The following is a 24,930-nucleotide window of genomic DNA, read 5'->3' on the forward strand; positions in this document are numbered from 1 at the left end:
TTCTGTGTAACCATTTGCTTTTATGTACAAAATAGAAATTGGGAACAAATCTTGGATGCTGTTAGAAATACATTAAAGACACTTTCTTTGCACATATCATCAGTATTTTATGAGGCAGAAGCAGAGAAAGATAATGTAGAATCAATACAAGCTTTAGAATCAACAAATTATTTTTCATGTGTGCTAAATAATTGTGGGAGACATTCATTGTGAACAAGCTGGTAATATTTTTCTACACACAATTCTGAAAAGAAATTTCTGCTATAACAGTAACATTTGCCAATTTGTTCTTAAATGATTTCTTCCACTTTGCTAAAATATATTTTGTTGAAATAGGGATAGCACAGTTACTCTGTTCTTTTTTAATAGAGGGATGAATATTAGCCTTGAAGGCCATTTAAGTCATGTTTTTCTGTTGTTCTGGTGGGGCCTTTATTTTTCTTATCTCTGTCCTTCTGTGGACAGGATTTGCAGAGGAATATCACAAAACATAAAATTTAGCTTTAGAGCTTGATTATTTTACCTCTTCAGTTTACCACAGAGTTTACACAAGAATCTCCTGTGATCTGTGATTCACATTTTCAACTCAATGATGTTTTAAGAGGCTGGAAAGATTGATGAACGGGTCACTGCCAAGGGGCGTTAGCATCATACTAATTCAGTTTATGTGGTGGTTCTTGGCTAAGTATAAAGGCTGAGGTATAAATAAATAACAGTTTCTGTGGGATTGAAACCTACATAGGTTAAATAACCTTATGATGTGGTACCTTTGTCTTTCAGTTGAAGCTTGCCCATAATGAAAGATTATGATGCATTAATGTTAAATATTAGTTATCTCATTTCTGATAATTATTGAACAGTTTTCTATTTCATAAATATTTATATTGGTGATATAGTTAAAAATATTTGCTAGCTATAAGACTTAAATAAAAGGCACTAGAGAAAATGTGACTTGAAAGTGATGGAAATTTTTCCCGAGTAATGATTATTAAATCAAGGTGTTGGGCATCACATGCTGGTAGGGGAAGAACTGGAAATGCTGTAGTAGCACTTATTTAACTCATCCATCACCTGTTGGAGGTGAGTGTGTGGCAGAAGAAGTGAAACGGAGTTGAGAGGCAGCTTTTGGGCTTAAGTTCTCTTGCCTCTTAACCACTGAGAAACCTCCTTTCTCTGATGGAGTTGCCTGTATTTTCTTCAGGTCTTCTGTCTGATCTCACCTTTTGACAGCATCACCTTATGATCTGGCAGTACTCTATTTGTACAGGAACATGTATTTGTTGCTGGTGGTCCCATCCAGGATGTCTTCTTTTCTTCTTAAAATGTAAGGTTTTCATATAGCTGAGTAACAAATGGAGTTTTGGCTATTTTTATCTTCCTAGGCAGACAGAAATTTCCTTATCATTTTTGAGGGGGAAATCCAGACCTGTAGTTCTTGGTGTCTTTCCTTAATCCTAACCTACTTGACCAGGTAGGGCTGTCATAATTTTCTGTGATGGCCACTCTCTTTTAAGAGCAATTATAATTAATGTAAAGTGTTTCTTCTGTGTGCAGGTTGGAAGTATGGAGTGCATTTGGCTTGCTCCATAAAACAAACTCAAGGTTTTTTTTGGAGTTTAGGTGGGTTGTTGGGATTTTTTTTTTTTGTGGTGGTGTGTGGTTGTGTTTGATTGTGGGCTCTCTTTTTGTTCGCGTGGGGTTTTTTGTTTTGTTCGGGGGTTTTTTGTTTGTTTGGGGTTTTTTTCGTGTATGGTATCTGACTCATCACATTAAGCCCTTTTTTTTTTTTTTCTCCTTTACTTGAGAAAAGATGAGAGTTTTCCCACTGCAAATTTAGAACCTTTTATAATATTTAACATAAGGCAAACCTTAACCTGTGTATTTTTTCTAGTCTTAAGACTTATTACGGAATGAGTAAGTATGTTGGTTTTTAGAATACTTTCTCATATATTAGCTGCTTTTATGGTATGTTAGTTACTTTAAGGCTATTCAGCTTTAATTTAAAATGGAAAAGAACAATTCTCTTGGAAGAATGATACTTAGTTTCTTGCATCCTACATACAAGCTATTTGAGTGATGTTTTTGACAACCATGTTACATATCCTATTCAGAAAATTTTTAAAAGGTATTTTCTGCTCTTTTCCCCATCCTTCCCTCCCGCCCTGATTTCGTAAGTCTTGGTCTGCTTGCTAAAGGCAGGATTCGTATACTAGGGAAATTGTCATGAATTGCTGGTACATCTGGGGGAGTTTTGTGTTCTACCTTGTCATCTCCTGTTTCTTGACAACTTCAGCTTTCAGCAGCTTCGGTTCACAAAGGCTTGATGCTGGTACTGAATGTGAATACGAACATTATTACTGCATGCTAAAATGCAGGCTGTAGAAAATAAAGTGAACAAAAAATAATATTGCATGCTGCCATTTTAACCAGACACCCGAATCTCTTGATATAATTTGAAATCCTTTGAAGTGAAGTCCAGACATCAGCACACCACAAGGTTGATTAATATCACCTTCTGTCAAATAGCATATCCCTCCATCAGCTTGCTGCAGATGCTAATCTCTGTTTTATTTTTAGCAAACCATTAGTCTCTCATGGGGGAGCGTGGGAGTAATTGTCAAAGCCCGTGAAGGACTGCTATTTAAACCCATTGCTGAAGCAGGTGTTGGGTGGGATCTCCTTAGCTCTTATCGATTAGAAACTAGTGGCTTCACATTTTAAAGACGTGTGAAAAGCGGCCCTATCATGCAAGTTTTCCTTGCTTTCCTTTTGGCATTGTTAGGTTGGATCTTTTGACAAATAAGCCTTTCAAATTTTCTGTTCTTTGTCAACATACAATAATTTGTACTATGTAAATCCTTTCCTAATCTCTTGGTTCATTTTTTTTTGGTGGGGATCTTTTGTAGGGGACTGCATTTAGTCTGGGCTTCCTCCGGAGGTGAGGCTTTTGTGATGGGCCTTACCCATCCATCAATACCTTTCTTTTATCCCTCCTCCCTCACTCCAAAATGAACGAAAAAAAAAATCCACCACCACTTTGGGTGTTAACTGGCTTCTAATTTCCATCAGTGACAGAGTTGTAAAGCTCTGAGGAAAGAGCAAGTTGTTGTGAAAGCTGGTAGTTAGGTAGAGGAGACAAGTGCAGATGCTCACTGAGAACCAGCTAGGTCAAGTCTAGACCATACTGGTCCTGGGTGGCCACAGATGCCACTGTCCTGGCTTTGCCAAGCAGTGTGCATCTGCATGCTTGGTTATATCTGTGGTGTTTCACGGCATGGAAGGTATATATGGATGTATGAACTGGGGAGAGGAGCGCACGAGGACTGTGCAAATAAACGGGGCCTGGTGGTATCGGCAGCCATCGGTAACGTGAGTCAGGTCTGCAGGGAGGAAGGTGATGGGTTGGTTTCTTTCTATCCTGCATGTTCTCTTCATACCAGCACCTGCTTTATCCATCTTTATCTGTCTGCTTTGCTTTTCTGAAGCCAGTGGTGTTTGAGGAGTTTGTTCCTTCAAGTGTCTGTAAAGTTGGAGCCTACAGCTTTGTTGAAACAGAAAAAAGCTGTGGTTGCGTAGAAACTCTTCAGTTATCTTTGATTTATCGTTGTTGGAATCCAATTAAAGAAAAAGTTTAAGAAAGGCAAGGCAGGAGAGGAAAAGATTGTACAAAGCAGAACAGGGGCTCCTTGCTTTGCATTTGCCTATGCCTACAAAGTACTACAATCAAGACCAACTGTATTTGACAGAAGAATTCAGTAACTTTGATGCCTTTATTCCTACCTCCCTGAGAAGCTTGTTATACACATGTGGATATTCAGGATGCTTATGGCAGCACAAGAGAACAACTCAAACACAGTTCCCAGCAGGGGAGCTCTTAATTGAGCACTAAAAACAATAAATAAATAAATAAATAAATAAATATCTTATGCAGAGTGATGATCCACCTCTTTTTGGTGATGGGATCAGAGCTAATTAGGATTAACGTTCTCCTGCAATCATAGTTGCCTCAAGTTCTACAAATTAAAAGCAGCTGTTAAAGCACCATGAGCAGTAGTCAAATAATTGGCCTGCAAGCTGGCTCCAGGACCTTGCAAATTATAAAATTCTGTAAGGTTTTGTGAGGAATTGTAGAAACAGAATTTAGTTGCATTGCCGGTTGTATTTATAGGGCTTGATTGTTGCATTTTCCTCTGAGGATTACAACTAAATCCATGACATATTTCATGGATATAGAAATCAACTTTGGCCCTTGATTTCGGAGAAAAAGGAAATAACGCTGTGGTTTTGAGATAATGGGAATACTATTGAAAATAAATGTATGTAATTACATTGAATATACCTGCATGTTTATTTCCTAGATGGAACACGAACTTGTGAATTGTTTCATGCTAGGTTTTTCTCAGTCCTGCATTAATGGTTGATTGTACCTTACTTTCTTCCTATTATAAAGCTAAAAGATACAGAAGAGATACCATATCTTGAAGATAAATCCATACTGCTAAGAAGTTTATTTTTAGTTTGGCTAATGACTTCATCTAAGAAGCAAAGTATAGCATACTGCATACCACAGTAGTGTGTTCTCTGGCCAAAACCAGTCTGGTGATAACGGGAGCTCCTTACTGATGAATGCTTTTTGCATTTGCTTAAAGAATTTAATATCTACTTGTGTTTATTCTGTGGCACAGCACAGTGTACTTGGTTTGCTTATGTACAAAGTGGTTATTTCAAGTAATTATTTGACTTAAAATTCATCTTTGTTATACTAAAAAAACCCCCAAACAAACAAACTTAAATCATTTATATTTTAAAGGTTTAACAAGTTAGAGGATTAATTATATTAATTCAAATCCTATCAATAAAACCTTTTTATGCAGAAGAGTAGAGTGAGTATGGGTTGAAAACAAATCAATCTGCTTTTTAAAGCCAAGTGATTATGAGCCTGAAGTTTGGCTTAGACTTCTTAACCTGTTAATTCCTAGACGCTTGTCATGGCAGTCTGCTCTCAAAGAGACATTCCTAGTTGTTGGCAGTGTGTGATAAATGAGGTTGCTTAAAAGGATCCCCAAGTCACAATCCAGTGATGAGTATAACCAGAAGAAAAAAGAATCTTTTTATGTTTTCCTTCTCTTACCCAAATCACTTGTAGGAATGCTGCATTTTTCTAGTATCCTTCAGTTTTGCAGTCATAACCCTTTTACCTGCCAGCATGGGAGTGTTTGAAAAAGACTTTAACAATTTCTCAAAGTTTCTAAGAGTGCAGAGGAGTCTCCTCAAGAGTTTCCACTGTATGTGAACTGCTTTTAACTGCAAAATGCTTTAGTACTGTTCTGTCTGCTTACTTATGTTCTGGTTTAATAGTGATATGGATAGTAATAAATAATTTACATTGCCAGTTCATGCATAAAAATACTGTGTGTTTTACTAAAGTGCTGTTTTCTCACCCACTCTTGTTGCCAGCATTTCTTTTTGTGCCAGTATTTGAAGATATTTGGTAATTCTCTGTATGCACCGAAGGCTTTGCTCTGCTCATTTTCCCCTCTGCTGATTAACTATTGATCATTAGCTGCAGGAATTATGTGCTAATACAGCCTCTCTGCTGGAAATAAGGCTGTTGGTCTAAAATAATATTTGTTAGGATCAATACCCTAGAAATACAGCATTTTACTGCTGCCACTTATCAGTCAGCATCTGTTCAGACTACTCATTTGATTGTTACACCACTATATATTACTAGCAACCGAAAAAGCAATATATGATTCTGTTTCTCACAAATATTGGTGTATTTTATTGGCCTGTATAGGAACTCCTGTATAGGAATGATGATAAAATACCATAAAAATATACCTATAAGCACATACTTTTTAGCTACTGCACTGATACATAACTATTTCAGTTAACAAATATTTTTCTTATTAATATTTTAAATAGTTTTCTATTTAGGAACTTAACTTTTCATTGTATATTTGAAAAATGGAAGCTAATCTTTCTGGATGTACTCTCACTCCTTCACAGTTCTAATTGTAGTTGCCATTTCTCAAACGTAACTGAATTCTGCACTGTGGGTTGCCTTCTGTCTTTGGAGTTCAGTTTAAGGTCACTGGTCTGTGTTCTTGATGCTTTTGCTTTCTTCTATGGATATATCTTAAGGGAGCTTTGACCACCTTTTGAGGACACGAGGGAGGTGTGAATGCATTGCTGTCAATGTAAGTTGAGTGCTGCAGGTTAATGTCCTGCAGCAAAAGTAGCATTTCAAAACGAAAATAGTGTTCCAACTAAAGGAAGTAAATTAAAGTTTTGAATTATTGTACTTTAAAATAAAGATTCTTTTTTAAAATTAAATGGATCACGTCAACAATTTCTTTAATCAGACAGCATTGTCTTAATTTACTTTGGGTATATAATTCAGATGAAAACACAGTGCTAAGTCAGAACTGAAGAATTAAAGTATTCTTATGTTACTTAAATTTTTTTTTTTTTTAATCTGTACTAGGAACATGAATAGTTCTCAAAGAGATGATAGATGTAACCAATCTCAATAAAACTTAATTCTCACAGGGGCAATAATCATTGCATTCAGTCTATAAAATGTAATGAACTGGAAAATTTTAGCATCATGTAACTGGGATGATTACATATATTCAAGGGGATGTTCCCAGCTGCTGTGATCTCTCAGTGGTCATTTGCAAGAGCAGTGGAAGGAGATCCATTGACTTAATTTTCACATACATTAACATGAATGCAGCATCCTGGTTTCTTTCCATCTGACTTGTATCCAGCTTATCTTCTGCCTTTTTTCCTCTCGCTGCACTTTCTTCCTCTTTTCACATTTCAGCATACACTTAGGACTAAAATATTTTCTCATGCCATACTTGGTACTGATGACTTTTCCCCTTGAAATATGGTAGAGTTAGTGGGGGTTGATGCAAACATTCTGTAAGAGTGGGAAGTTATGATATCAATTTTAAAACAGTATGTTTTGAAGAAAAATGGCAATATCAGTTTTTTTCCAGTGCACTGTTTGCACAGTTCATTTATAATATGTCAGCATCACAAACTGATCAAAAAACAATCAGTGTGGCATAGTAGCAGTGCGCAGCCCTGTAACAGCTCCTAGCGTATGCAGATTTTTCAATTTAAGATAGGTACTGTTGATGATGTAGCTCGGTGTATAATGTACTTTTCACCTTGAAATAAAAGCTTTCCATTTTAGAAAGAAATCTTTGTAGTAGCTTCACTATTAGCTGTGATAAATGAATGGATGTGATAAATAACTTTTTTTAAAAAAAGCTATTATGTTTCTGCCTTTCCCAGGCACATCGTTTTTGTTCTCTGTTTATTTTGTTATTACTCAGATCCTCTCAAGCTGTTAAAATTATCTAGTACCTTTCCATTCCTCTGTTTTTGATTTACATCTTCCCATTATCTCATATGGCTTTGCAAACGATCTTCAGTTTGGGAACTGTGGGTGGAGAGACCACTCACACTGCCTAATGTCAGCCTGGGGACTGTGGGTTAGTAGGCTTGCTTATGATCGGTGTTGAGAGAGCCAAAACCTCCTTCATGGGGCAATTCAGAGAAAACCTGACTTAGATGCTCATGTTTTAAATCCAACAGGGTAAAGACAGAGAGGTTTTCAGGGAAAGAGCTTTTTGTTGAACCAGTTGCTGTGATAGAAAAAGTCCTCAAAGTAGCTTTAAAATACCCTGTTAAATATATTCCTCTTACTGTGGCTGCATACATTTGCAAATTGCCAAAACACGAAAATGCTTATAATTTGTGATTTGACAGACAGTCTTGAGATTAGGTGACATCTGAGCAATAGGTCTTAAATGAGTATTTTGAAGTTGCTTTAATTCTGAAAGTAATTTAGTTGCCAGAAGCTGCATTAGTCTGTACCTCCCTGAACCTGGTGTTGGCATCCTTTTCGTATCTTGTTTTCTTCCTCATTGGCTGCTCTACCCAATAAGCCTCTTTTTAAGCCATTTCACTACAGTAGCATGTTGATTTGGAGAGATAAATTTGCAAGATAGAAGTAATAGCCAAACTTTTGATTCAAACTTACAGCCAATGCTAATGTCACAATCCTTAAGGGCTTTACTACTGCTTTTTATCTAAGATGGTAATATAAATAACATCTATTTATTTAAGCTAGTTTATCATATTAATAAAACTTCAATAAATTCTGGGTAAGAACATAAAAACAGCTGTTCTGAATCAGACAACAGTTATATCTCTTTGTTTGAAAGAGAAAGGTGGGAGCAAGCAAATAGTTTTACATCTTGTGATGTCTTTTCCCAGTTTCTAAAAGTCTGAGTGAAGGACTTCTTCTCCCAAGTAGCGAGTGATAGGACGAGAGGAAATGGCCTCAGGTTGCGCCAGGGGAGGTTCAGATTGGATATTAGGAAAAAAATTCTTCACAGAAAGGGTTGTTGGGCACTGGAACAGGCTGCCCAGGGAAGTGGTGGAGTCACCATCCCTGGAGGTGTTTAAAAGGTGTTTAGACAAGTTTCTTGGGGAACGTGGTTTAGTGCTAGAGTCAGGGTATGGTTGGACTCGATCTGGAGGGTCTCTTCCAACCGAAATGATTCTGTGATTCTTCAACTGTGTGATGAACTATTTGCACTCAAAGCCCTAGATGAGATTTTTTTTTTCTTTTTTTTTTTTAATATGAATTTATGTGACTGCTTTTTCAGTTCTCTGTGTTTTGGCATCCCTAAGTCATGGCTATGAGATTCATAGTTGAATTATGCGAACTAGTGGGTTGCTTTACCCTAGGTTTCTAGGGTAACAGAACTGTCTGTAATATTTCAATAGACGTACCATGAGTTTGTAGCACATAACTTTTTTCCTCTCTCTTCCTTTCAGAATTCCTAAGGTTATTTTTGCTTTTTGGGTGCTCAGGAGCATTGAATTTAGGTTTTCAGAGATCTGTCTGCAATATGTGCAATTTTTTTCTTAAGTCATAAAAAGCTGATTAGGACTTACCATTCCGTATATATACTCATGCAATGTCTCTTTCTTCTCTGTGTGTTTAACAACATTGAAGAAGCAATAAACTATTTTATGCAATTCAGTCATTATCAAGAGATATCTTTGCAACTCTTTGCATTCCAGCTGTTGTTGGATCTCTCACTGTGAATCTTTTGTTACCATCTCAAATAACCATACTTTGTCAGCAGATGTTAGTGTCTTACTATGTTTACCAGATCATAAAGAAGTGCTGAACTACACGTTCCCCAGTGTTGGTGACCTCTCTCTGTGGAAGTGATCACGTGAAGGTCCTTTCCTTATATCCTCCCTTTATTTATTTAGTAATTCGTGAGGACTTCCTGTTTTCTCTTCTGATGGTTCTTTTTTCTTTCACAGTCTTTAGCAACTTACCTTATTAGAGGATTTGGGAAATCAGTCACACATGAAACGGATGTGTCTCATACTGGATGATTCCTTGAAAGATTTGTAATAGGTCTGCAAGGCAGGACTTCTCTCCCCATTACATCATTCTGTTATGGCTAAATGAATTACTGTATTTTTTCTTATATTTAGTTTAATGATCATAGGAGGCTTGCAGCATTTTTTGACCAGTTGAGAACATCATGGGTAACATCAGTGTCTTGTGAGAAAACTTACTCTGTGTTATATTACATCTGAGGCAGTAATATTTTCAGTTCCTTTCTTGCTGGATCTTATCTCGGCAGTATAAAGGATTATGAACTGTACGTAAGCACTCAAACTGTCTCAGGACTTTGAATCCTTTTTAAACTACTTGTCATTCCTGGTAGCCTGTAAGAAAAGATGACTTTCAACTGTTGGCCTACAGACCAAATACAGTAGGGTGAGTTGCCCTGAGCAGTTGTTGCATCTTTAATAAAGATTAAAATGAATTGGAAACATCTTGTCTGGCTGTAAAAATGCTCTGGTGAAATTTTTATAGCAACAGTTTACAAAGAACAGACACTTAATTATGTATGTGAAGAAGTCTAAAGACTCAAAAATCTGGTTTGCTCCACTGCAGAATTTCTGCCTTCTAGTAATTGTATTTTTCTTCATCGTGTTAAGAAGAAAAAAATTAACTTTACTCCTTCTTCTGAGTTAATAAACTGCTTGAGTATCAGGAATTTCACATGTTTATTTCAGAGAGAGATTATTTATTCATTCATTCCTCACAGTTTATTTATGTTTAAAATCTGCAACTAAAGTGATTGCTCATCCTCAGTGGAACTTCAGGCAAGTTGCTATTAAAGTACAGGTGAGCAGAAATTTATCTAAAAGCTTTACTTTGAAGAAAACCAGATCTTTTTGTTATTAAAGTTAGTGTTTTGAAGCACTTCTGTGATCTTATGAATCCATGCTCACCAAGCTGTTTTAAAACTGTTTTTAATCTGAGCCATCTCTCACTACTCAAAAACCAGTTTTTTGACTCATTGAATTTGCTACATGATGACTGGATGGTTAGGATGAAGGACAAAATGGAAAAATGGGTATCAAACTACCTATACAGTGCTTTTTGCTGTATGTGACCTGCTCCAAATAGATTTATCTGCTGTGTAATACCATTGCTGTGCTCATGGTAGGCTTGAAGATTAGAGGTCTAGTGAGAGTTAAAACCCAAATTGAGTTGACAGGGTCTGATGTATTGATTTCCCTCCCTCTCTGGCCCTCCCCCAAAAACATGTGTACATAATTCAGCTTAGTTACAGTGGCATCTTTTTGTGAAGTCCCAGAGACATTAACTTAAGTAGGTATTGAAGAGGATTTCCTGCAGTGAGAGGATAAATTGGTTTAGGTGCTCTGGTTTCCCTGTCTGCTTGGGTTCCTTGCTGGTTGGAAATCTCCCTTCTCACCAGGCCTGTGGAAATTCAGAACTGCCCCTGCTGGCAGTGAAGGGCTTTTGTTCAGTCTCACCTCATGAGAGATACGTTTGTGTTTCTGCTTAGATTCAAAGTTTCACACCCTGTGGCTTACTAATGAAATAATGTTAACACAACAGTGTACTTCAAAGTGTATAGATACTGAATTCCGTTGCTGTCTCTCTGCTCTCCCAAAGCACTGATATAAGTGTGACATTACTGCATTTGCCTTTGTCCTGTGTAGCCCCTGTTAAGGGGATAGGTTTTGCCAAAGGATGCTTATCAAAATAGACCCTACACTGCTGCTGCTGTAACCAAGAGAAAGCTTTATGATTAAGACTTAACAGTGCTGATATCGTACTGGCTACTGAATCAGCTACTGAAATTGTCATAGAACACAAGCATTTTTCTTAAAGGTTTTCATCAGAAAGAGCTCTGTGTTCCTGTACAGAAAGATGAGTTGCTTTCAACAGTGATGGCATCAGTGAGCAAAACTTCCTTAATGGATGGAGGCATAAAATTATTTTGTCTCTACACAGTAAAAACAAGACCTAATTAATCTTGAAATCTAACAAGCAGATTATGGAGCACAGGTACAATCCCTTTCTGATTAGAAATTCTACTAAGAAATTATTTGCGATGCTTCACAACTGCTGACATTTTATGGATAGTATGTGATATTGATAAAATTCCATTTCAAAGTAGAAGACGACTCTCTCTATATGTATATATATATTTTTTTTTTTAAGTGCGCATACTTGAGAAAATGCAGCACTGTGAATTGAGGAAGGCACATTTGCCTTTAAAGTACTGTCTGTGTTACTAAAAACTCCTGAGAAGTCCTCGTGGGGCCTTCAGCTTGTGAGCAGGAGACGCGGCTCCAGCTGGTGCAGTGGGAATCAGTTCAGCTCTGGGTGAGCAGGGGGGTGCACAAGCCTTCCCAGTCTGCTTTCCATAGGGGCTCTGCAATGATGCAGGGGGGTTGGTGGAAATTGGAGGAGGGTTCTGCAGGTGTCACCACACTATGTGTAGGGACAAGCTGCAGCCTTTATGTTTATGGATAGTTCAAGCCGATTCCTGTGGTTCAAAGTTGACTATTGAGATTTTTCACACGGCTAGGACATGTGTAGAGGAAGTCACCCCCCCACACACAGACCTCACCTGTGAAAACTGGTGGGAGAATGGTATTTCTCTTTCAGAAAGGGTTAAGAAACATTCTTGCTGAATTGTTATCAATGTGATTTTTATATAATGAACCATAATCAGAAATAGTATGCAAGGCTGATTAAGGCTGTTGATGCAGTGAAACAGGAATACACCCACACATGTACTTTCTGTAGGTAATTTGCTTTTGAAGCTTTAGTATTGGAATTTAAATTATTTCAAATCTGTTTTCATTTTATAAAATGTTTTGCATGCATGTAAACCAGGAACAGATGTAGATATTTTCTTCTACTGACCATGGCCAGAAAAAAAAAAAAAACACATAAGGCAAAAAGGCTTTTGCATCATACTTCCTTAGTTTTTAATGCAGAAGCTTCAAGTAGAGTCACTGTTTGTGAAAAAGGTAGGTTTATTTTTCTTGTTTCTGCCAGATACCATAGCCCAACTTACAGAAAAGACAGTAAATCTTCTAGAGAATAAATTCACTTGGGCTGGAAGGACAGTTGGTAAAAGACATCTACAGTGTTGTGAAACCTGAGGTGTACCTGCATGGGCAGGTCAGACACACACAAGTTGACTTTATGCTTTGAGATAACTTGCGACATCCAACCATCCATGTAAATTTGCCTCTTCTGTTTAAAAATGCCTGGATGAAGTGCCAGTACTGCTGGCGTATGTGTGCTTGTAATAAATAGACTGATTCTTATTTAAATTGCAAAGTGTGTTTTTTAGGTGTCAGTGCCACCTTGCTTGCTCTTTTCAGTTTGTATCCTGCTTTGCCAGCTTGACTGTCTGGATTCGTGACCAGAATTGCTTATGTTGTGTCTCCTTGCTATTGCAGCATGGTGTCGGTCACTTATACAATGGGCTGTGAGTGAATTTTTCATAATCACTCCTTAAGAGCTCGTGTACGTGGCCAGCTAGGTATTATTTTCCCTTTTTAGTTACTGGAAATAACTCTGTGCCTTCACTGGGTCACTAGTATAGATATCAGTATAATTTAGGTACAGCCTATTTAGATGTTTTCAGTTGCTGTTATTATATGGTGTATGTTAGAACTATAGGACATAACATAGCTATGTCATCAAACCAAAGGGTAGTATCTACCTTTGATCACCGCTAAGATATCTACACAAGAGAGAATTTCTAAATAGTGAAAAACCCACTCTGTTTTCTGCATGTAAAGGGTTTTTCCTCTATTTGAGTCTTCTGAAATCCAACCTGAACACCTACTCACAGCGCAGTGCTCACAAACAATGAATCAACAAAAATATTTATATCTAGCTTTATTATTGTCTAAACCGTACATGTTGCAATCGTGCAGCAGGCAGATTTCTGCTGAGTAATTGCATATTTTGGCAAGTAACTATTTCTTCTCTTTCCACGTTGCTTCATTCACCTTTATTAGGACTTGAAACATTTTAGATGTAGAACAACAACTCATTCATGAGTCTGCTTCTGTGTTGTGTTCTTGTGTACATTCCCATATACAAAAGGAGAATACCATTGAAATATTCATTTATTTAGCGAAGTATAAGGCTTGTGTACTTGTACTCTGTTCCCTGACAGGTTTTAGAGCTGTTGACTGGTTTATCCATCAATCTTTTGCATTTCACATTGAAAGTTTTAAACATCCCGTTGAATTTTAAAGGTGATATCATTAACAGATGTAACACATTCATCTTTATCACCAGATGCCTAGTGCTCAGAAATTCATTTGAGTTGTTTACAGATTGCATCTATATTTTTCGGATAGACTTTCATACCCACAAAACTGCTGAATGCAATTGCTGAATGACTTTCTTTTGGTCTTAATTTTGAAGGACATTGGAAGTAACCTGCAGGAAAATTAACAAGAAAAGCTATATAGAATCCTATGTGGAGGTTGAGTTGTTTATTCCTTTGTAGCCATAAAGATGGTATTTTGGAAAATAAATGTGTAATGCATGTGACTGTCAAAGGACAAAAAGCTCTTTGTGTTTTCTCAAAAAAAGCAAAGTGAATTATCCCCAGGGATCTCTGATATCATGCCTGCTTATGTTATATAAGAGCTAGAAACCTAAAAGCTGGTGGGTTTTTTTTGTGTTGGTTGGTTTTTGTTTGTTTTTTCCCTGGTAGATTTATGATGCCTTGTAAGTTTAGATATACACAGCATGTCTGTGTCAAAAGGTAACCTAAGATGCTTTTCCTTTTTAGTCTGTGGGATTATCCCCACACTTGGCTCTGAATGAAACCAAACATAGTGAATAATAAATGTATTCCTTGGACAAAAATCACAACCTTTTCAGTTTAGGAATATCCATTATATCTGAGGACAGAGAGGACTTGCCGTAAGCACCGTGCAAAGAATATGCAGTGACCTATCGAATCGGTTGCTGTGCCTTCTACAGGAACAGTTAGACTGTCTGAAGAAAAAATGTTATTTCATCTGGTTATCGTTTTTATTTGCATGTATGCATAAAATAGACTCCGGAAAACACAAAGCATGGTTCCAGACAGAAGATTGTGCCCAATGCTCAGTTTCCCACTTTTGGGTGGAGTATATTGGAGAAATTCAGCATACAGTAATCCATCAACAGCAGTAAAATACTGGTCTAGATGTTTGGTAGTGGCAGTGGTTTAGAATCCTTTGCAAATTAGTCCTGCTTTCATATAAAATCTGTTGCTTACTAATTTTTGGTTTTATTTTCTAAGATAGGTATCTAAATAAGAATACAGTTATAACTTTAAACGCTTTGTTTTAGCTTCCTTTTATTATTAAGGGGAATGTTATATCTTTTGTTTATTCTAGACTTTTAAATCAAGTTCTTTACACCAACATACCAGTATTCTTTTTAGGGCTTAAAAGTATAGTAATACCAAACTTGTCATTTAAAAAAAAGTAAATTTGCATATTGCTGAGAAGAAAATTACTGAGTTTTTTTTTTTTTCCAAAGGATTTATAGTGGAAGGCCGTGGAGGGTTCAGCTGAGTGAACTTCAGTTTGAATGTTTCAGCTGCCCACAATCATAAAAAATCCCTAATATTGTCCAAGTTTTTGCTTAAAAGTCTGTATCTTCCTTTAAGGTTTTTAATTGACTTCTTTCCTCAGTGCTGCGCACTTGACTGTATGTGCCAATCACTTGTAACAAGCTGCTGTACTTGTTGCAAGGATTATTTGAGGATTACATGCTGCCTTGTCCAAACACATGAACTGTTAAAAGGTTCTGTCTCTTACTCTCTGTAGCGCTTGAATGACTTTGTAGTCTGGACTATGATTTTCGGTATCATTATTTTTGTGCTCTCTTTACTTGACAGAAGTTTGAATACTATGAATACCTAATACGTTTCTGCTGTGGAGCCTATCCCAGGTTATTAGGTTCTGTAATTCAGAATTTCCTGTAAAACACATGATGAAAATTCAGTAGTGTTAAGTTTATGTTTGTATGATTTTCTTCATATAACAGTAGGAATGCAGATTCATTAAGCATGTGAAATGGTAGTAGTTGTGGGAACTACTGTTTAAATGACATCAGGATCAATTATAATGTTTGCTTAAGTTATATTTATGTACTTCTGTCTAGAGTATTCTCAAACTTGCTTTTGAGAGATAGTATTAACATCTTGTGTGTAAATATATGTAAATACATGTATACACAAATATATGTGTATGTACATATGTACACATGAAAGCAAAACACCTTTTTGGGGAAAATACTTAAACTTTGTGTGCGCTATCATAAATGAATACCATTCCGATAGGCCAATGGCATACAAGACACTCTCTAGATGCTTAATACGGGATTTGCTGGGAATAAAGCTTACTAATTTTAGGCAAAATTTAACTTTTACTTCTGAAAAGCTGCTTTTATTTCTCCCTTGACTTTGTGACCAGTCACCCTGTGGGGAAGCAGTACTCTGGAGAGGTTTGGGAGCTGGATGACTTTTATGAAGATGGCAGAACAGCTTCTTGCAATTCTTTTGCCAAATCGTGAGTTTAGGGAGAAGTAACTGCAGTGATAGAGAAAAGGAATAAAATGGTGTTGGGAAAAATATTTTAAACACTAGCAAAATGATCAGTTTATAGGTTTTAATAATCCTGTTATTAAATTAGTGACACAGCCTAACACCTGTTGCAAGAAAAATTACCTTTGAGTTGCACTCCTGACCACTTAGAAGCAACTGGAAATTTAGAGGTAGCAGGTTAAACACCCTCTTTCTCCTCTTTCAAAATGAGGTCTCTCACTCAATGCTGATATATGTGGGATGTCATGGGGCACATGGTGATGACGGCTGGCACTGGCACCCGAGCGTGGCCGGCAGGACCGTAGCTGCGGTGCAGCACAGAGGCCACGGGCTGAGCAAACATCTCAGCATTGGCACCAGCGTGATGCCAGAAACAAACCTGTGGCCGGGCTGGAGGAGCAGGGCAGTGAACGAGCCTTTGTGCTGTGGGAGAGTGAGCAAGGATGCAAACCTCTGGGAAGTGCAGCCGTGGTACTTATTGTAATGTATGGAATTGCACTCAACTGTACCCATACCAGCAAGTCCCGGCCCGTTCTCTTTGGGGGCTGTTTCTTGGTCTGGTGTTTTGTTTTGTTTTGTTTTTTTCTTCTTCTGTGTTTGGTTTGGGTTTGTGAATATTCATAGGTCTCACAGTGTCAGGAATTAGTCATTGGGTTACTTGGGCACTTTGCAGATAAGTAACTCTTACAGGAGCCCACACACTAGAGAAAACAGTCTGCTTCTGGAACCATTACTCAGGGATGCAATATATCAACAGCTAGAAACTAGAATAGAAACATAGAAGGCAAACATCTCTTTAAAAAAAGTGAAGAGATGGGGCTGTAAGTAGAACTCTTTTGTAGTTGTTAAAAATTTATTTTCTTGAGAGATGGTATCTGGGAGCTAGAATGTTTTGCTCTCATGTTTTGGCACTGGTTTAGAGTTGCTTCCTAGAGAGCAAGTGCTGCTATCAAAAATAAACTACTGCTGTTAACAATCCAATTCCAGGAATAGAATACAGTATAGCATACAGTAAGACTTGTCAGTGTCTTTTTTTCAGATCCAGTAAGCTAGCTTCCAAGAAAGGGATGCTGCGTTTACTTAACTAAACGAGTGACACTGGTGCCAAAATGGAACATAAGTGTTGAAGTAGGAATGACCATGTGTAGGGCCTTTTCTCTGTCTCCCTGTCTGTCTCAGTTATAAGTAGTTTTAAAGGGTTTGCTTCAGCAACGGTTGCTTGTACACTTGAGTGCTGATTAATGGTTACAAAATTAATGTGAAAACACAGGACACAATTCTAGCTTGAGATATGCTAGTGTTTACATGGAGACTAATGAGTGGGAGATCACAATGGAGCAAAACTTGCTGAAATGCCCAGGGTAAGGTATTCTAGTCCTCTGGATTCCTTTATCTCAATTTGGTAGCATTTATTATGCTTCATTTACTGTCCTGTTATGTCATGAACATTTTACTGCTGACTGCAAGTGCGTATGATTATTGAGTGTGACTCCATGGTTCTCTGCTCGGGGAGCCGGCAGGTTTGGTGCGCTCTGAGCCCACCAAGGGTTTACGACCGTGGTCAGCAGCACCCGAAACCTGAACTAGCAAATTCTGCCAAGAGCCACAGCATGTGGGCTCAACCTCAGCACTTCAGCAGAGAATGATGTTTGGAATAAAGCTCTATTAAATCTCAGCAGATCAGGGCAGGTGATCGTTGTGTATGTGGCAACAGATGGTACTCCGTTTCCTCAGAGCAAAGGTTCTCTTCTGAGGGGAAGGGAGCAAGAAAACATTCAGAGAAAAAGGCAGAAACGCAGACTTGCTGAGATATAGATCAGTGGCAAATTTTGTAGGTCATAGAAATTGGGGAGGTGGGGGGAGAAGAAAGAAAAGTTATAAGGAATCTGGCTTTCATCCCAGAGAGAGCTGACGATTGTTACCTTCGGTTGACAGAAAACCAGCAATTCCTTGAAGTGTAACAAAAATAAAACTGATAAGCTACTAAAATGCCAAACACTGTTCTTCAAATAGCTGTTCACTTGATAAAAACTTCCTCTGAAAGATGAACCTTTTGAGTTCAACTATAATGACGAAAGTAATCCTGAGAAGAAAAGTATAAAGTTAATAATAGGTAACCACATAAAGTCTTTCTGAAGATTAAATTGAATTTTTCTCCTTTGAGGGATTCATTTTATGAAATTAGACATTATTTTGTTCATATAATAACTTAATTGTCTGATAAATGAATGTTCCCCTCCCCCAGGATTTGATCTGTTTTAATTCAGGTAAGAATTTGTGACACAAATAGATAAAAAGCTTCCATACCTGAAACACTTTTCATTGTTCTCATTTGTTTTTGTGGTTTAAGAGGAGCTGCTAGTTTCCAGGTTTTACAGCAATGCCAGTTCTTTTCCCAGTGAAAGTTAATGACAGGGGTCACTGTCATTACTGTGTTTGTTGCACTGAGTTTCTAAAGTTGGCTAAATTTTAGTAAGTTCTGTGGAATAGAGGTGACTTAATTTAGATTTTTTAAAACTTACTTTCTGTAAAATGTTGTTACAGCTATAAATGCTATTAATTGCACCTTACCCTACAGCTGTCAGTATTTTGAAATATCCCTGGTAATATGTTGTATTTACTGCTATCTGCTATATTTTACTGCTTTGACTGGGGGGTTGGGAGGGGGGTTATGGGGGCTTCACAGAGTGGAGACTTTTCTAGACTTTGACAACCAATTCTCTTCTTCCCAAATTTTTAATTTATGAATTGCCACTTTTTAATGAGGGCTGATGGTGAAATATGAAGTCTTTTTTTTCTGAAATATTATGAATCATAAATAATTTGGTGCTCCCAAATCAATCTCTGTCAACATCAGAGTATTAAGATAATTAGCATCTGTGATCCTACAATCTGAAGTCTCAGCATGTTCCCAGCAGATAACAGAGTAATTATTAAATCCCTTCAAGTAAGACTCGGTTTTAGGTAAAATCACTATTTTGTAAGGAAAAATAACATGATCGCCCGTAAATTAAATCTAAGAAGAGCTGTGATAGAAGGCCTCTGAATTGATGTCTCAGGCTTGATCTCCTTTTTTCCATTCATCTGAAAAATAGTCAAATTATCTTACTTGATGCTTTTTTTCTTTTAACTGTCATGAGCTGATTGTAATCCAAAGGCCCCTGAATGAAATCTTGACTGTTAGGTTTTGTTTTCTTGGTGGCTAACTTCAGTCATGAGGAATAAGAAATCAAGATCTCTTGACTTACCTGCCTTTTAAGAATGACATAGGACTGCAAAACTATTTTGGGATTCGTCTACAAGGATACTTTAAGTTTGATCAGAATAGTCCTTTGGCCTTCAAGCTGGAACCCCAGTTTTGGAGTAGGAAGGAAAGTAATGAAAGAGGTATAAATAGACCGGGAAAGAATGAATATGTGTTTCTAGCTCATTTTCAGTTGAAAATAGACACAAAGTCCTTTGCTGCTGGTAAAAAGCAATGAATAAACTTTGTCCTGAGGATTTGAGACCTGTTTTGAACAGAATCTTGGGCTGGTTTACTAGTTAATATATGCAATCTGATAAGCAGATCATTGGTTTTCCAAGCTTGTTCTCGTAACTGGTTTTTAATTGATATAATCAATACTAAATTTTTATGTACCTCTTTTTGTAGGTTTTGCATATGGTTTCAATTTACAGCTTTTTATATGTATCCATTCATCTGAGTACTTTGTTGACTTCCTCAAGAAATTCAAATGAATTGGAAAAACATATGTTTTCTTGGTTATGCTGGTTTGTCCTTACCATATTAAGTTCATATAGAAATTCATAGTTCTACCTTGAATTATATTTTTTGTATATTGAAATAGCAATGAAATAAGAATGGCTACTCTTTGTAATTACTACTCTTGTCTTTAGAAATAGGTACCATACTGCCTATGTTGCAGTTGTAACTAATTTTAATAGATTACTTATTTTGTGTTAAATTTTAACTTTCTGCATGTTTTCCAGTTTGTAACACAATCTGTTTATTGGTTACTGATGGTCATTTAAATCAAGTGTGATTCCCCGTCTTTGATGCTGTCATGTTTTGCAAGCAATGGATATGAAAAAATGTAGAGATTGCCATCATTGTTCCTTTTCCATTGCATCTGATGACCAGTGTACCCCAGACCTGCTTCATGAGTTTTTAGTGTTTTCAAATGTAAAGTTTTCACTTGATTTTGATTGGAGCTAATTAAACCTTTAAAGATCAGGCTGTTAGGTCTCAAATTAGACACTGGGACAGGAAGGTCTAGGGAAACAATCACAGACAGGTAGTTACAGTCTCCAAAAACTGTGACTTCAGTGATTTAACTCATATAAAGATAGGGGCAGGCAAGACTGGAGTTCAGGTCTTCAGTGTAGGATATTAACTGCTACCTTAATCATTTATTGCCTGTTTTCCAGCTGCTGCAGCAGATGAAGTAGGACAGCTGCAAAAACCAGCAGAGCATGAAGCAGCTGGTCCCCAGAGTGAGACATCCTCAATGCTGAGTCAGGAGCAGACACAGTATTTCCTCTGGAAAATGTGCTGGGTGGTCATGTAACTAACGAGTATAACATACATGCAACAGGTCAAGAATAAATTCCACATACCACTTTGTATTTTTTTATATATGATTTTATATATATATATGTCTCATTGATTAATTAGGATTGTTGTCCTTGGAATTTTTGAAGGAAAAAAATTGGGTGCGGTGAGGGGAACTGGTAGTGTTTGGATCCTTGCATAGTTAACAGCAAGCTTGGGAATTTTTAAAGCTACCGTGTGAACTTCTGCCCTTCAGTTAAGGAGAATCTTGCACTAGTAGGTTATCTATTTTTGTAAGGACTGGCACTTGATGGGGGGAGATGCGTACTTGGCTTTTAGAGATATGGATAGTAGAAGGGGAATCGCGAAGGACAGTAACCTTGGATTTCCTTGCAGGCTCTGAAGAGGAGCGTGTGGTAGTGGGCACTGGTACTTCAGCCTGGTTTGTGCCCCACCCTCAGCTTGGCTCCTCCTCCACTACCCCTTTTAGCCTATCTTCCTCCTGCCCTAAATCCCTGTCAGTTTTCATTCTATTTTCCTTCCATTCTGCGTATAAAAGCAAACCTGTATAGCTCTTTAGAAGGGGCAATGCAGTGTTCTCTTTCTTAGAGCTTATAGCATAAAGGATGTTTGCTATGTCACCATTGAAAAGCACAGACAGAACATCAAGTTATGTGATGGCACACAGTGTTTGTGTTTTTCCTTCCTTGGTCTGATTGGTGCATGAGGTTGTTTCACCAGCTTGATCCAGTTCTTAGACTTGGAGAGTGTTTGAAATTTATAAGAAGTTACAGCTGAATATTCAGTAGTTTTGCAGCAACTGCATGGATAGATTGCCTTTCTGAAGTTATTCTAATTATACAAGTGGAAAAAGCTGTTTCAGCAGTGTCGTTGTTGCAGAATTACAAGGAAGGTAACTGTGCTTATGTAAATGGTTGTGCAAATACAATAATACCCTACATCACTTGCACTGTTCTTGTTTTGTGTGATGCAGTCAGCATGCATTTTTAGTATTTCTTATATGTTCAGCTTTGTATAAATAGCAGCTATTTCAAAGAGGTGCTGTCTATGGCATGTGGAGTTAAAACATGCTGCCTTTCGAGGCAGAAAGAGGCCTTGCTTGATATTTAATTACTGTGGAGCAAAGTACTCCATAGTTTTGAGCAGAGAGTGCAGAAAGTACTGGTTTCCCTGGAAGTGTCAGGAAGCCTTGTCTCGTAGACAATGCTGTATTGTCAGCGCGGTGCTGGTTCAGCAGCATCTCTCTGCACACATTTGGCAAATATTTAAAGGCTGTATTTTGTGTAATTGGTTCAGCCTTTGAAAATCATTAAATTCTTTGTGTTAAAGGATGTACACAACAATGCAAGATTTTATCTTGACAATCTCATGCTTTTGTCTTCTACCAGCAAGGATGGATTTTTTTTTTTAGCTCCTCAAAGGGTAGTATACTAAACACTTTGAAATCACTTTGGTACTGATGAAGTACAGGAAAGCATTTATTTTCCATGCCTTTGTAAAGACGGATTACACAGGAGCTGTGGCATACAGTGTTTTGTTAGCCAGGGAAATGGATGGAACTTTTCATATGAAGTTATTTAAAAGTTTGTGTTTCCGTTTATCTTTAGTCTTTTCATATGTTGTGAAATCTGAGCGGAGTTAATATATGCTTTCTGGGTTTTCCAGCTAATCTGCAAATAAGGGTATGCAAAACACAGAATAAATGTTACTGACAGCCGTTCTCTCTATTATCATTTTGTCATCTTTTTGTTAGCTTCCTTCCTTTTTTTTGTTAGTGTATCATAGTTATTTACATTAATGGAAAAGCTGAATAGGCATTGTTAATACCTAATTGCAACTGAGGATGTATGACTTGAAAATGCTAAATTCTTTAAAGCATTTATAAACAAAATTTGAAGTCTTGATCTGTCGCCTCTATAGTTTCTACAGGAAATGTATGTTGTAGGTGTCCTTCAGCTAAGGAAATTAGCTCTCTACATGTGCTTTGTAAAACTGTCCACTAACCCAAATAAAAAATAACACTAATCACTTAATAAGGAAAAAAAAAAGTATGTGGAATCCAACTGTAACAGTATTTTTTCAGAAGGCAAACCAACAATATCTACAAAACTCTTCACCACTATGTAACATAACATGGCATTTTTGAGATGATCAACAAGATTTAAAAGCATGTTTGTTAGAAATATTAATTCTGTGTAATAACTAATTTGATAGTTTCAGTTATAAAAAAATTATGTATGAAATGACTAATGCTTTTATTTCCCTTTTTCTCTGTTCCAGGCTTGAAAGAAGCATAAGCGATTGGATTACAACTCTGATGTTTTGGAGCACAAGTGATGTTGAAACAATTTGAATGTATCGGAGCATGGCTACTTCTTAAAATGCAAAAGTTACAGGATATTATTGCTTATCAAAACCTACTGAATATCTGAATTTTCTAGACATCCTGCATTTAGCAGTGTCCTTAAATACCCATGATTAAGATGTCATGCAACCGTTGTATATTTTGGAGACTATTCTCCAAAAGAGAACTGTGCATTTAAAAAGCAGAAATGACTGTGTTTCCTCTTGGAACTTACTGAGGTCAAACATAGTGAAAGATCATGACCAGCTTGAAGCGGTCCCAGACCGAACGGGCTGTTGCCACTGGGGTGTCAGTCGGAGCAGATGGCACCTCAAAAGTCCACTCAGATGACTTTTATATGAGGCGCTTCAGGTCACAGAATGGCAGCTTAGGATCTGCAGTCATGGCACCAGTTGGACCTCCTCGCAATGAAAGTTCCCATCACGTTACCTCTACCCCTGGAGTCCCTAAAATGGGAGTCAGGGCAAGGATTGCTGACTGGCCCCCAAGGAAGGAGAACATCAAGGAAACAAGCAGATCTAGTCAAGATATTGATACATCAAGTTGCCTTGACAGCATGTCTTCTAAAAGCAGTCCTGGGAGTCAGGGAAGCTCTGTTAATCTGAATGCTAGTGATTCTGTCATGTTAAAAAGCATCCAGAGCACACTTAAAAACAAGACCAGACAATCTGAGAATCTAGACTCCAGGTTTCTCACACCTGATGGCTATCCCAGTTCCCCAAGGAAAGCTCTTCGCAGAATAAGGCAGCGCAGCAACAGTGACATTACCATAAGTGAGCTTGATGTGGATAGTTTTGATGAATGTATTTCACCCACTTTTAAATCTGGACCATCTCTGCACAGGGAGTATGGCAGCACATCTTCCATAGATAAGCAGGGAACTTCAGGTGAAAGTTTTTTTGACTTATTGAAGGGCTATAAAGATGAAAAGTCTGATCAGAGAAGCCCAGCCACATCTAAGCTCAGTGAACTCCTGATTGCCAGTGGAAGCAAGGGTTCAGGATTCTCTCTGGATGTGATAGATGGACCTATTACTCAAAGGGAAAACCTGAGACTCTTCAAGGAAAGGGAGAAGCCCCTCAAGAGACGCTCGAAATCAGAGACAGGAGATTCGTCCATTTTTCGTAAGCTGCGCAATGCCAAAGGTGAAGGGGAGCTTGGGAAGTCTTCCGATCTTGAAGACAACAGGTCTGAAGATAGTGTCAAGCCTTGGACTTGTCCAAAGTGTTTTGCTCATTATGATGTACAGAGTATTTTATTTGATTTAAATGAAGCGGCAATCAACAGGCACAATGTAATTAAAAGAAGGAACACAACCACAGGCGCATCTGCTGCTGCTGTAGCATCACTTGTCTCTGGACCCTTGTCCCATTCTGCAAGTTTCAATTCCCCAATGGGTAGCACTGAAGACCTGAATTCAAAAGGAAGTCTCAATATGGACCAGGGGGATGATAAAAGCAATGAACTTGTGATGAGTTGTCCTTATTTTCGTAATGAGATTGGTGGAGAAGGGGAGAGGAAGATCAGCCTTTCCAAATCTAATTCAGGTTCCTTCAGTGGATGTGAAAGTGCCTCCTTTGAGTCAACTCTGAGTTCTCATTGCACGAATGCCGGCGTAGCAGTTCTAGAAGTCCCCAAGGAGAATCTGATTTTGCATCTAGACAGAGTGAAGAGATACATCGTTGAACACGTAGACCTTGGTGCATATTATTATCGAAAATTCTTCTATCAGAAAGGTAGGTAAATTTTATTTCTCTTTGTTTTATTAATGATTTTTTGTTTCACCAACATACAAAATTCAGCTGATGTGTAATGGTTTTTACAAGAATTACGTATTTTTTTAATCATCAGTGCTTAAACATGCTATATTTCACCCATCAGTACATGCTGTGTCTAACAGTTTTTCACAGTGTTGGAGTAAAAAAATGTTGATGATTTTAGTACTGATATACATAAGAGTTAGTAATGGCTACAAA

General features: G+C 37.6%; 1 protein-coding gene across 7 annotated transcripts in view; it reads left to right on the top strand.

Annotated features, from left to right (window-relative positions):
• Positions 1-24,930, top strand: part of SIPA1L1 (signal induced proliferation associated 1 like 1) — a 221,629-nt gene that overhangs the window by 120,152 nt on the left and 76,547 nt on the right. For 6 of the 7 annotated variants that reach the window (XM_082058409.1, XM_082058408.1, XM_082058414.1 and 3 more), the window contains one exon: positions 22,870-24,690. In XM_082058409.1, the coding sequence (XP_081914535.1) occupies positions 23,193-24,690 (1,498 nt within the window). In that variant the 5' untranslated portion in view covers positions 22,870-23,192. Of the gene's footprint in view, positions 1-20,516; positions 20,612-22,869; positions 24,691-24,930 lie in introns of those variants that run through there. The other variant, XM_082058413.1, reaches the window with a different exon arrangement.

The sequence above is a fragment of the Streptopelia decaocto genome (genome assembly GCF_964273445.1).
Source record: "Streptopelia decaocto genome assembly, chromosome: 7".
NCBI lineage: Eukaryota > Metazoa > Chordata > Aves > Columbiformes > Columbidae > Streptopelia > Streptopelia decaocto.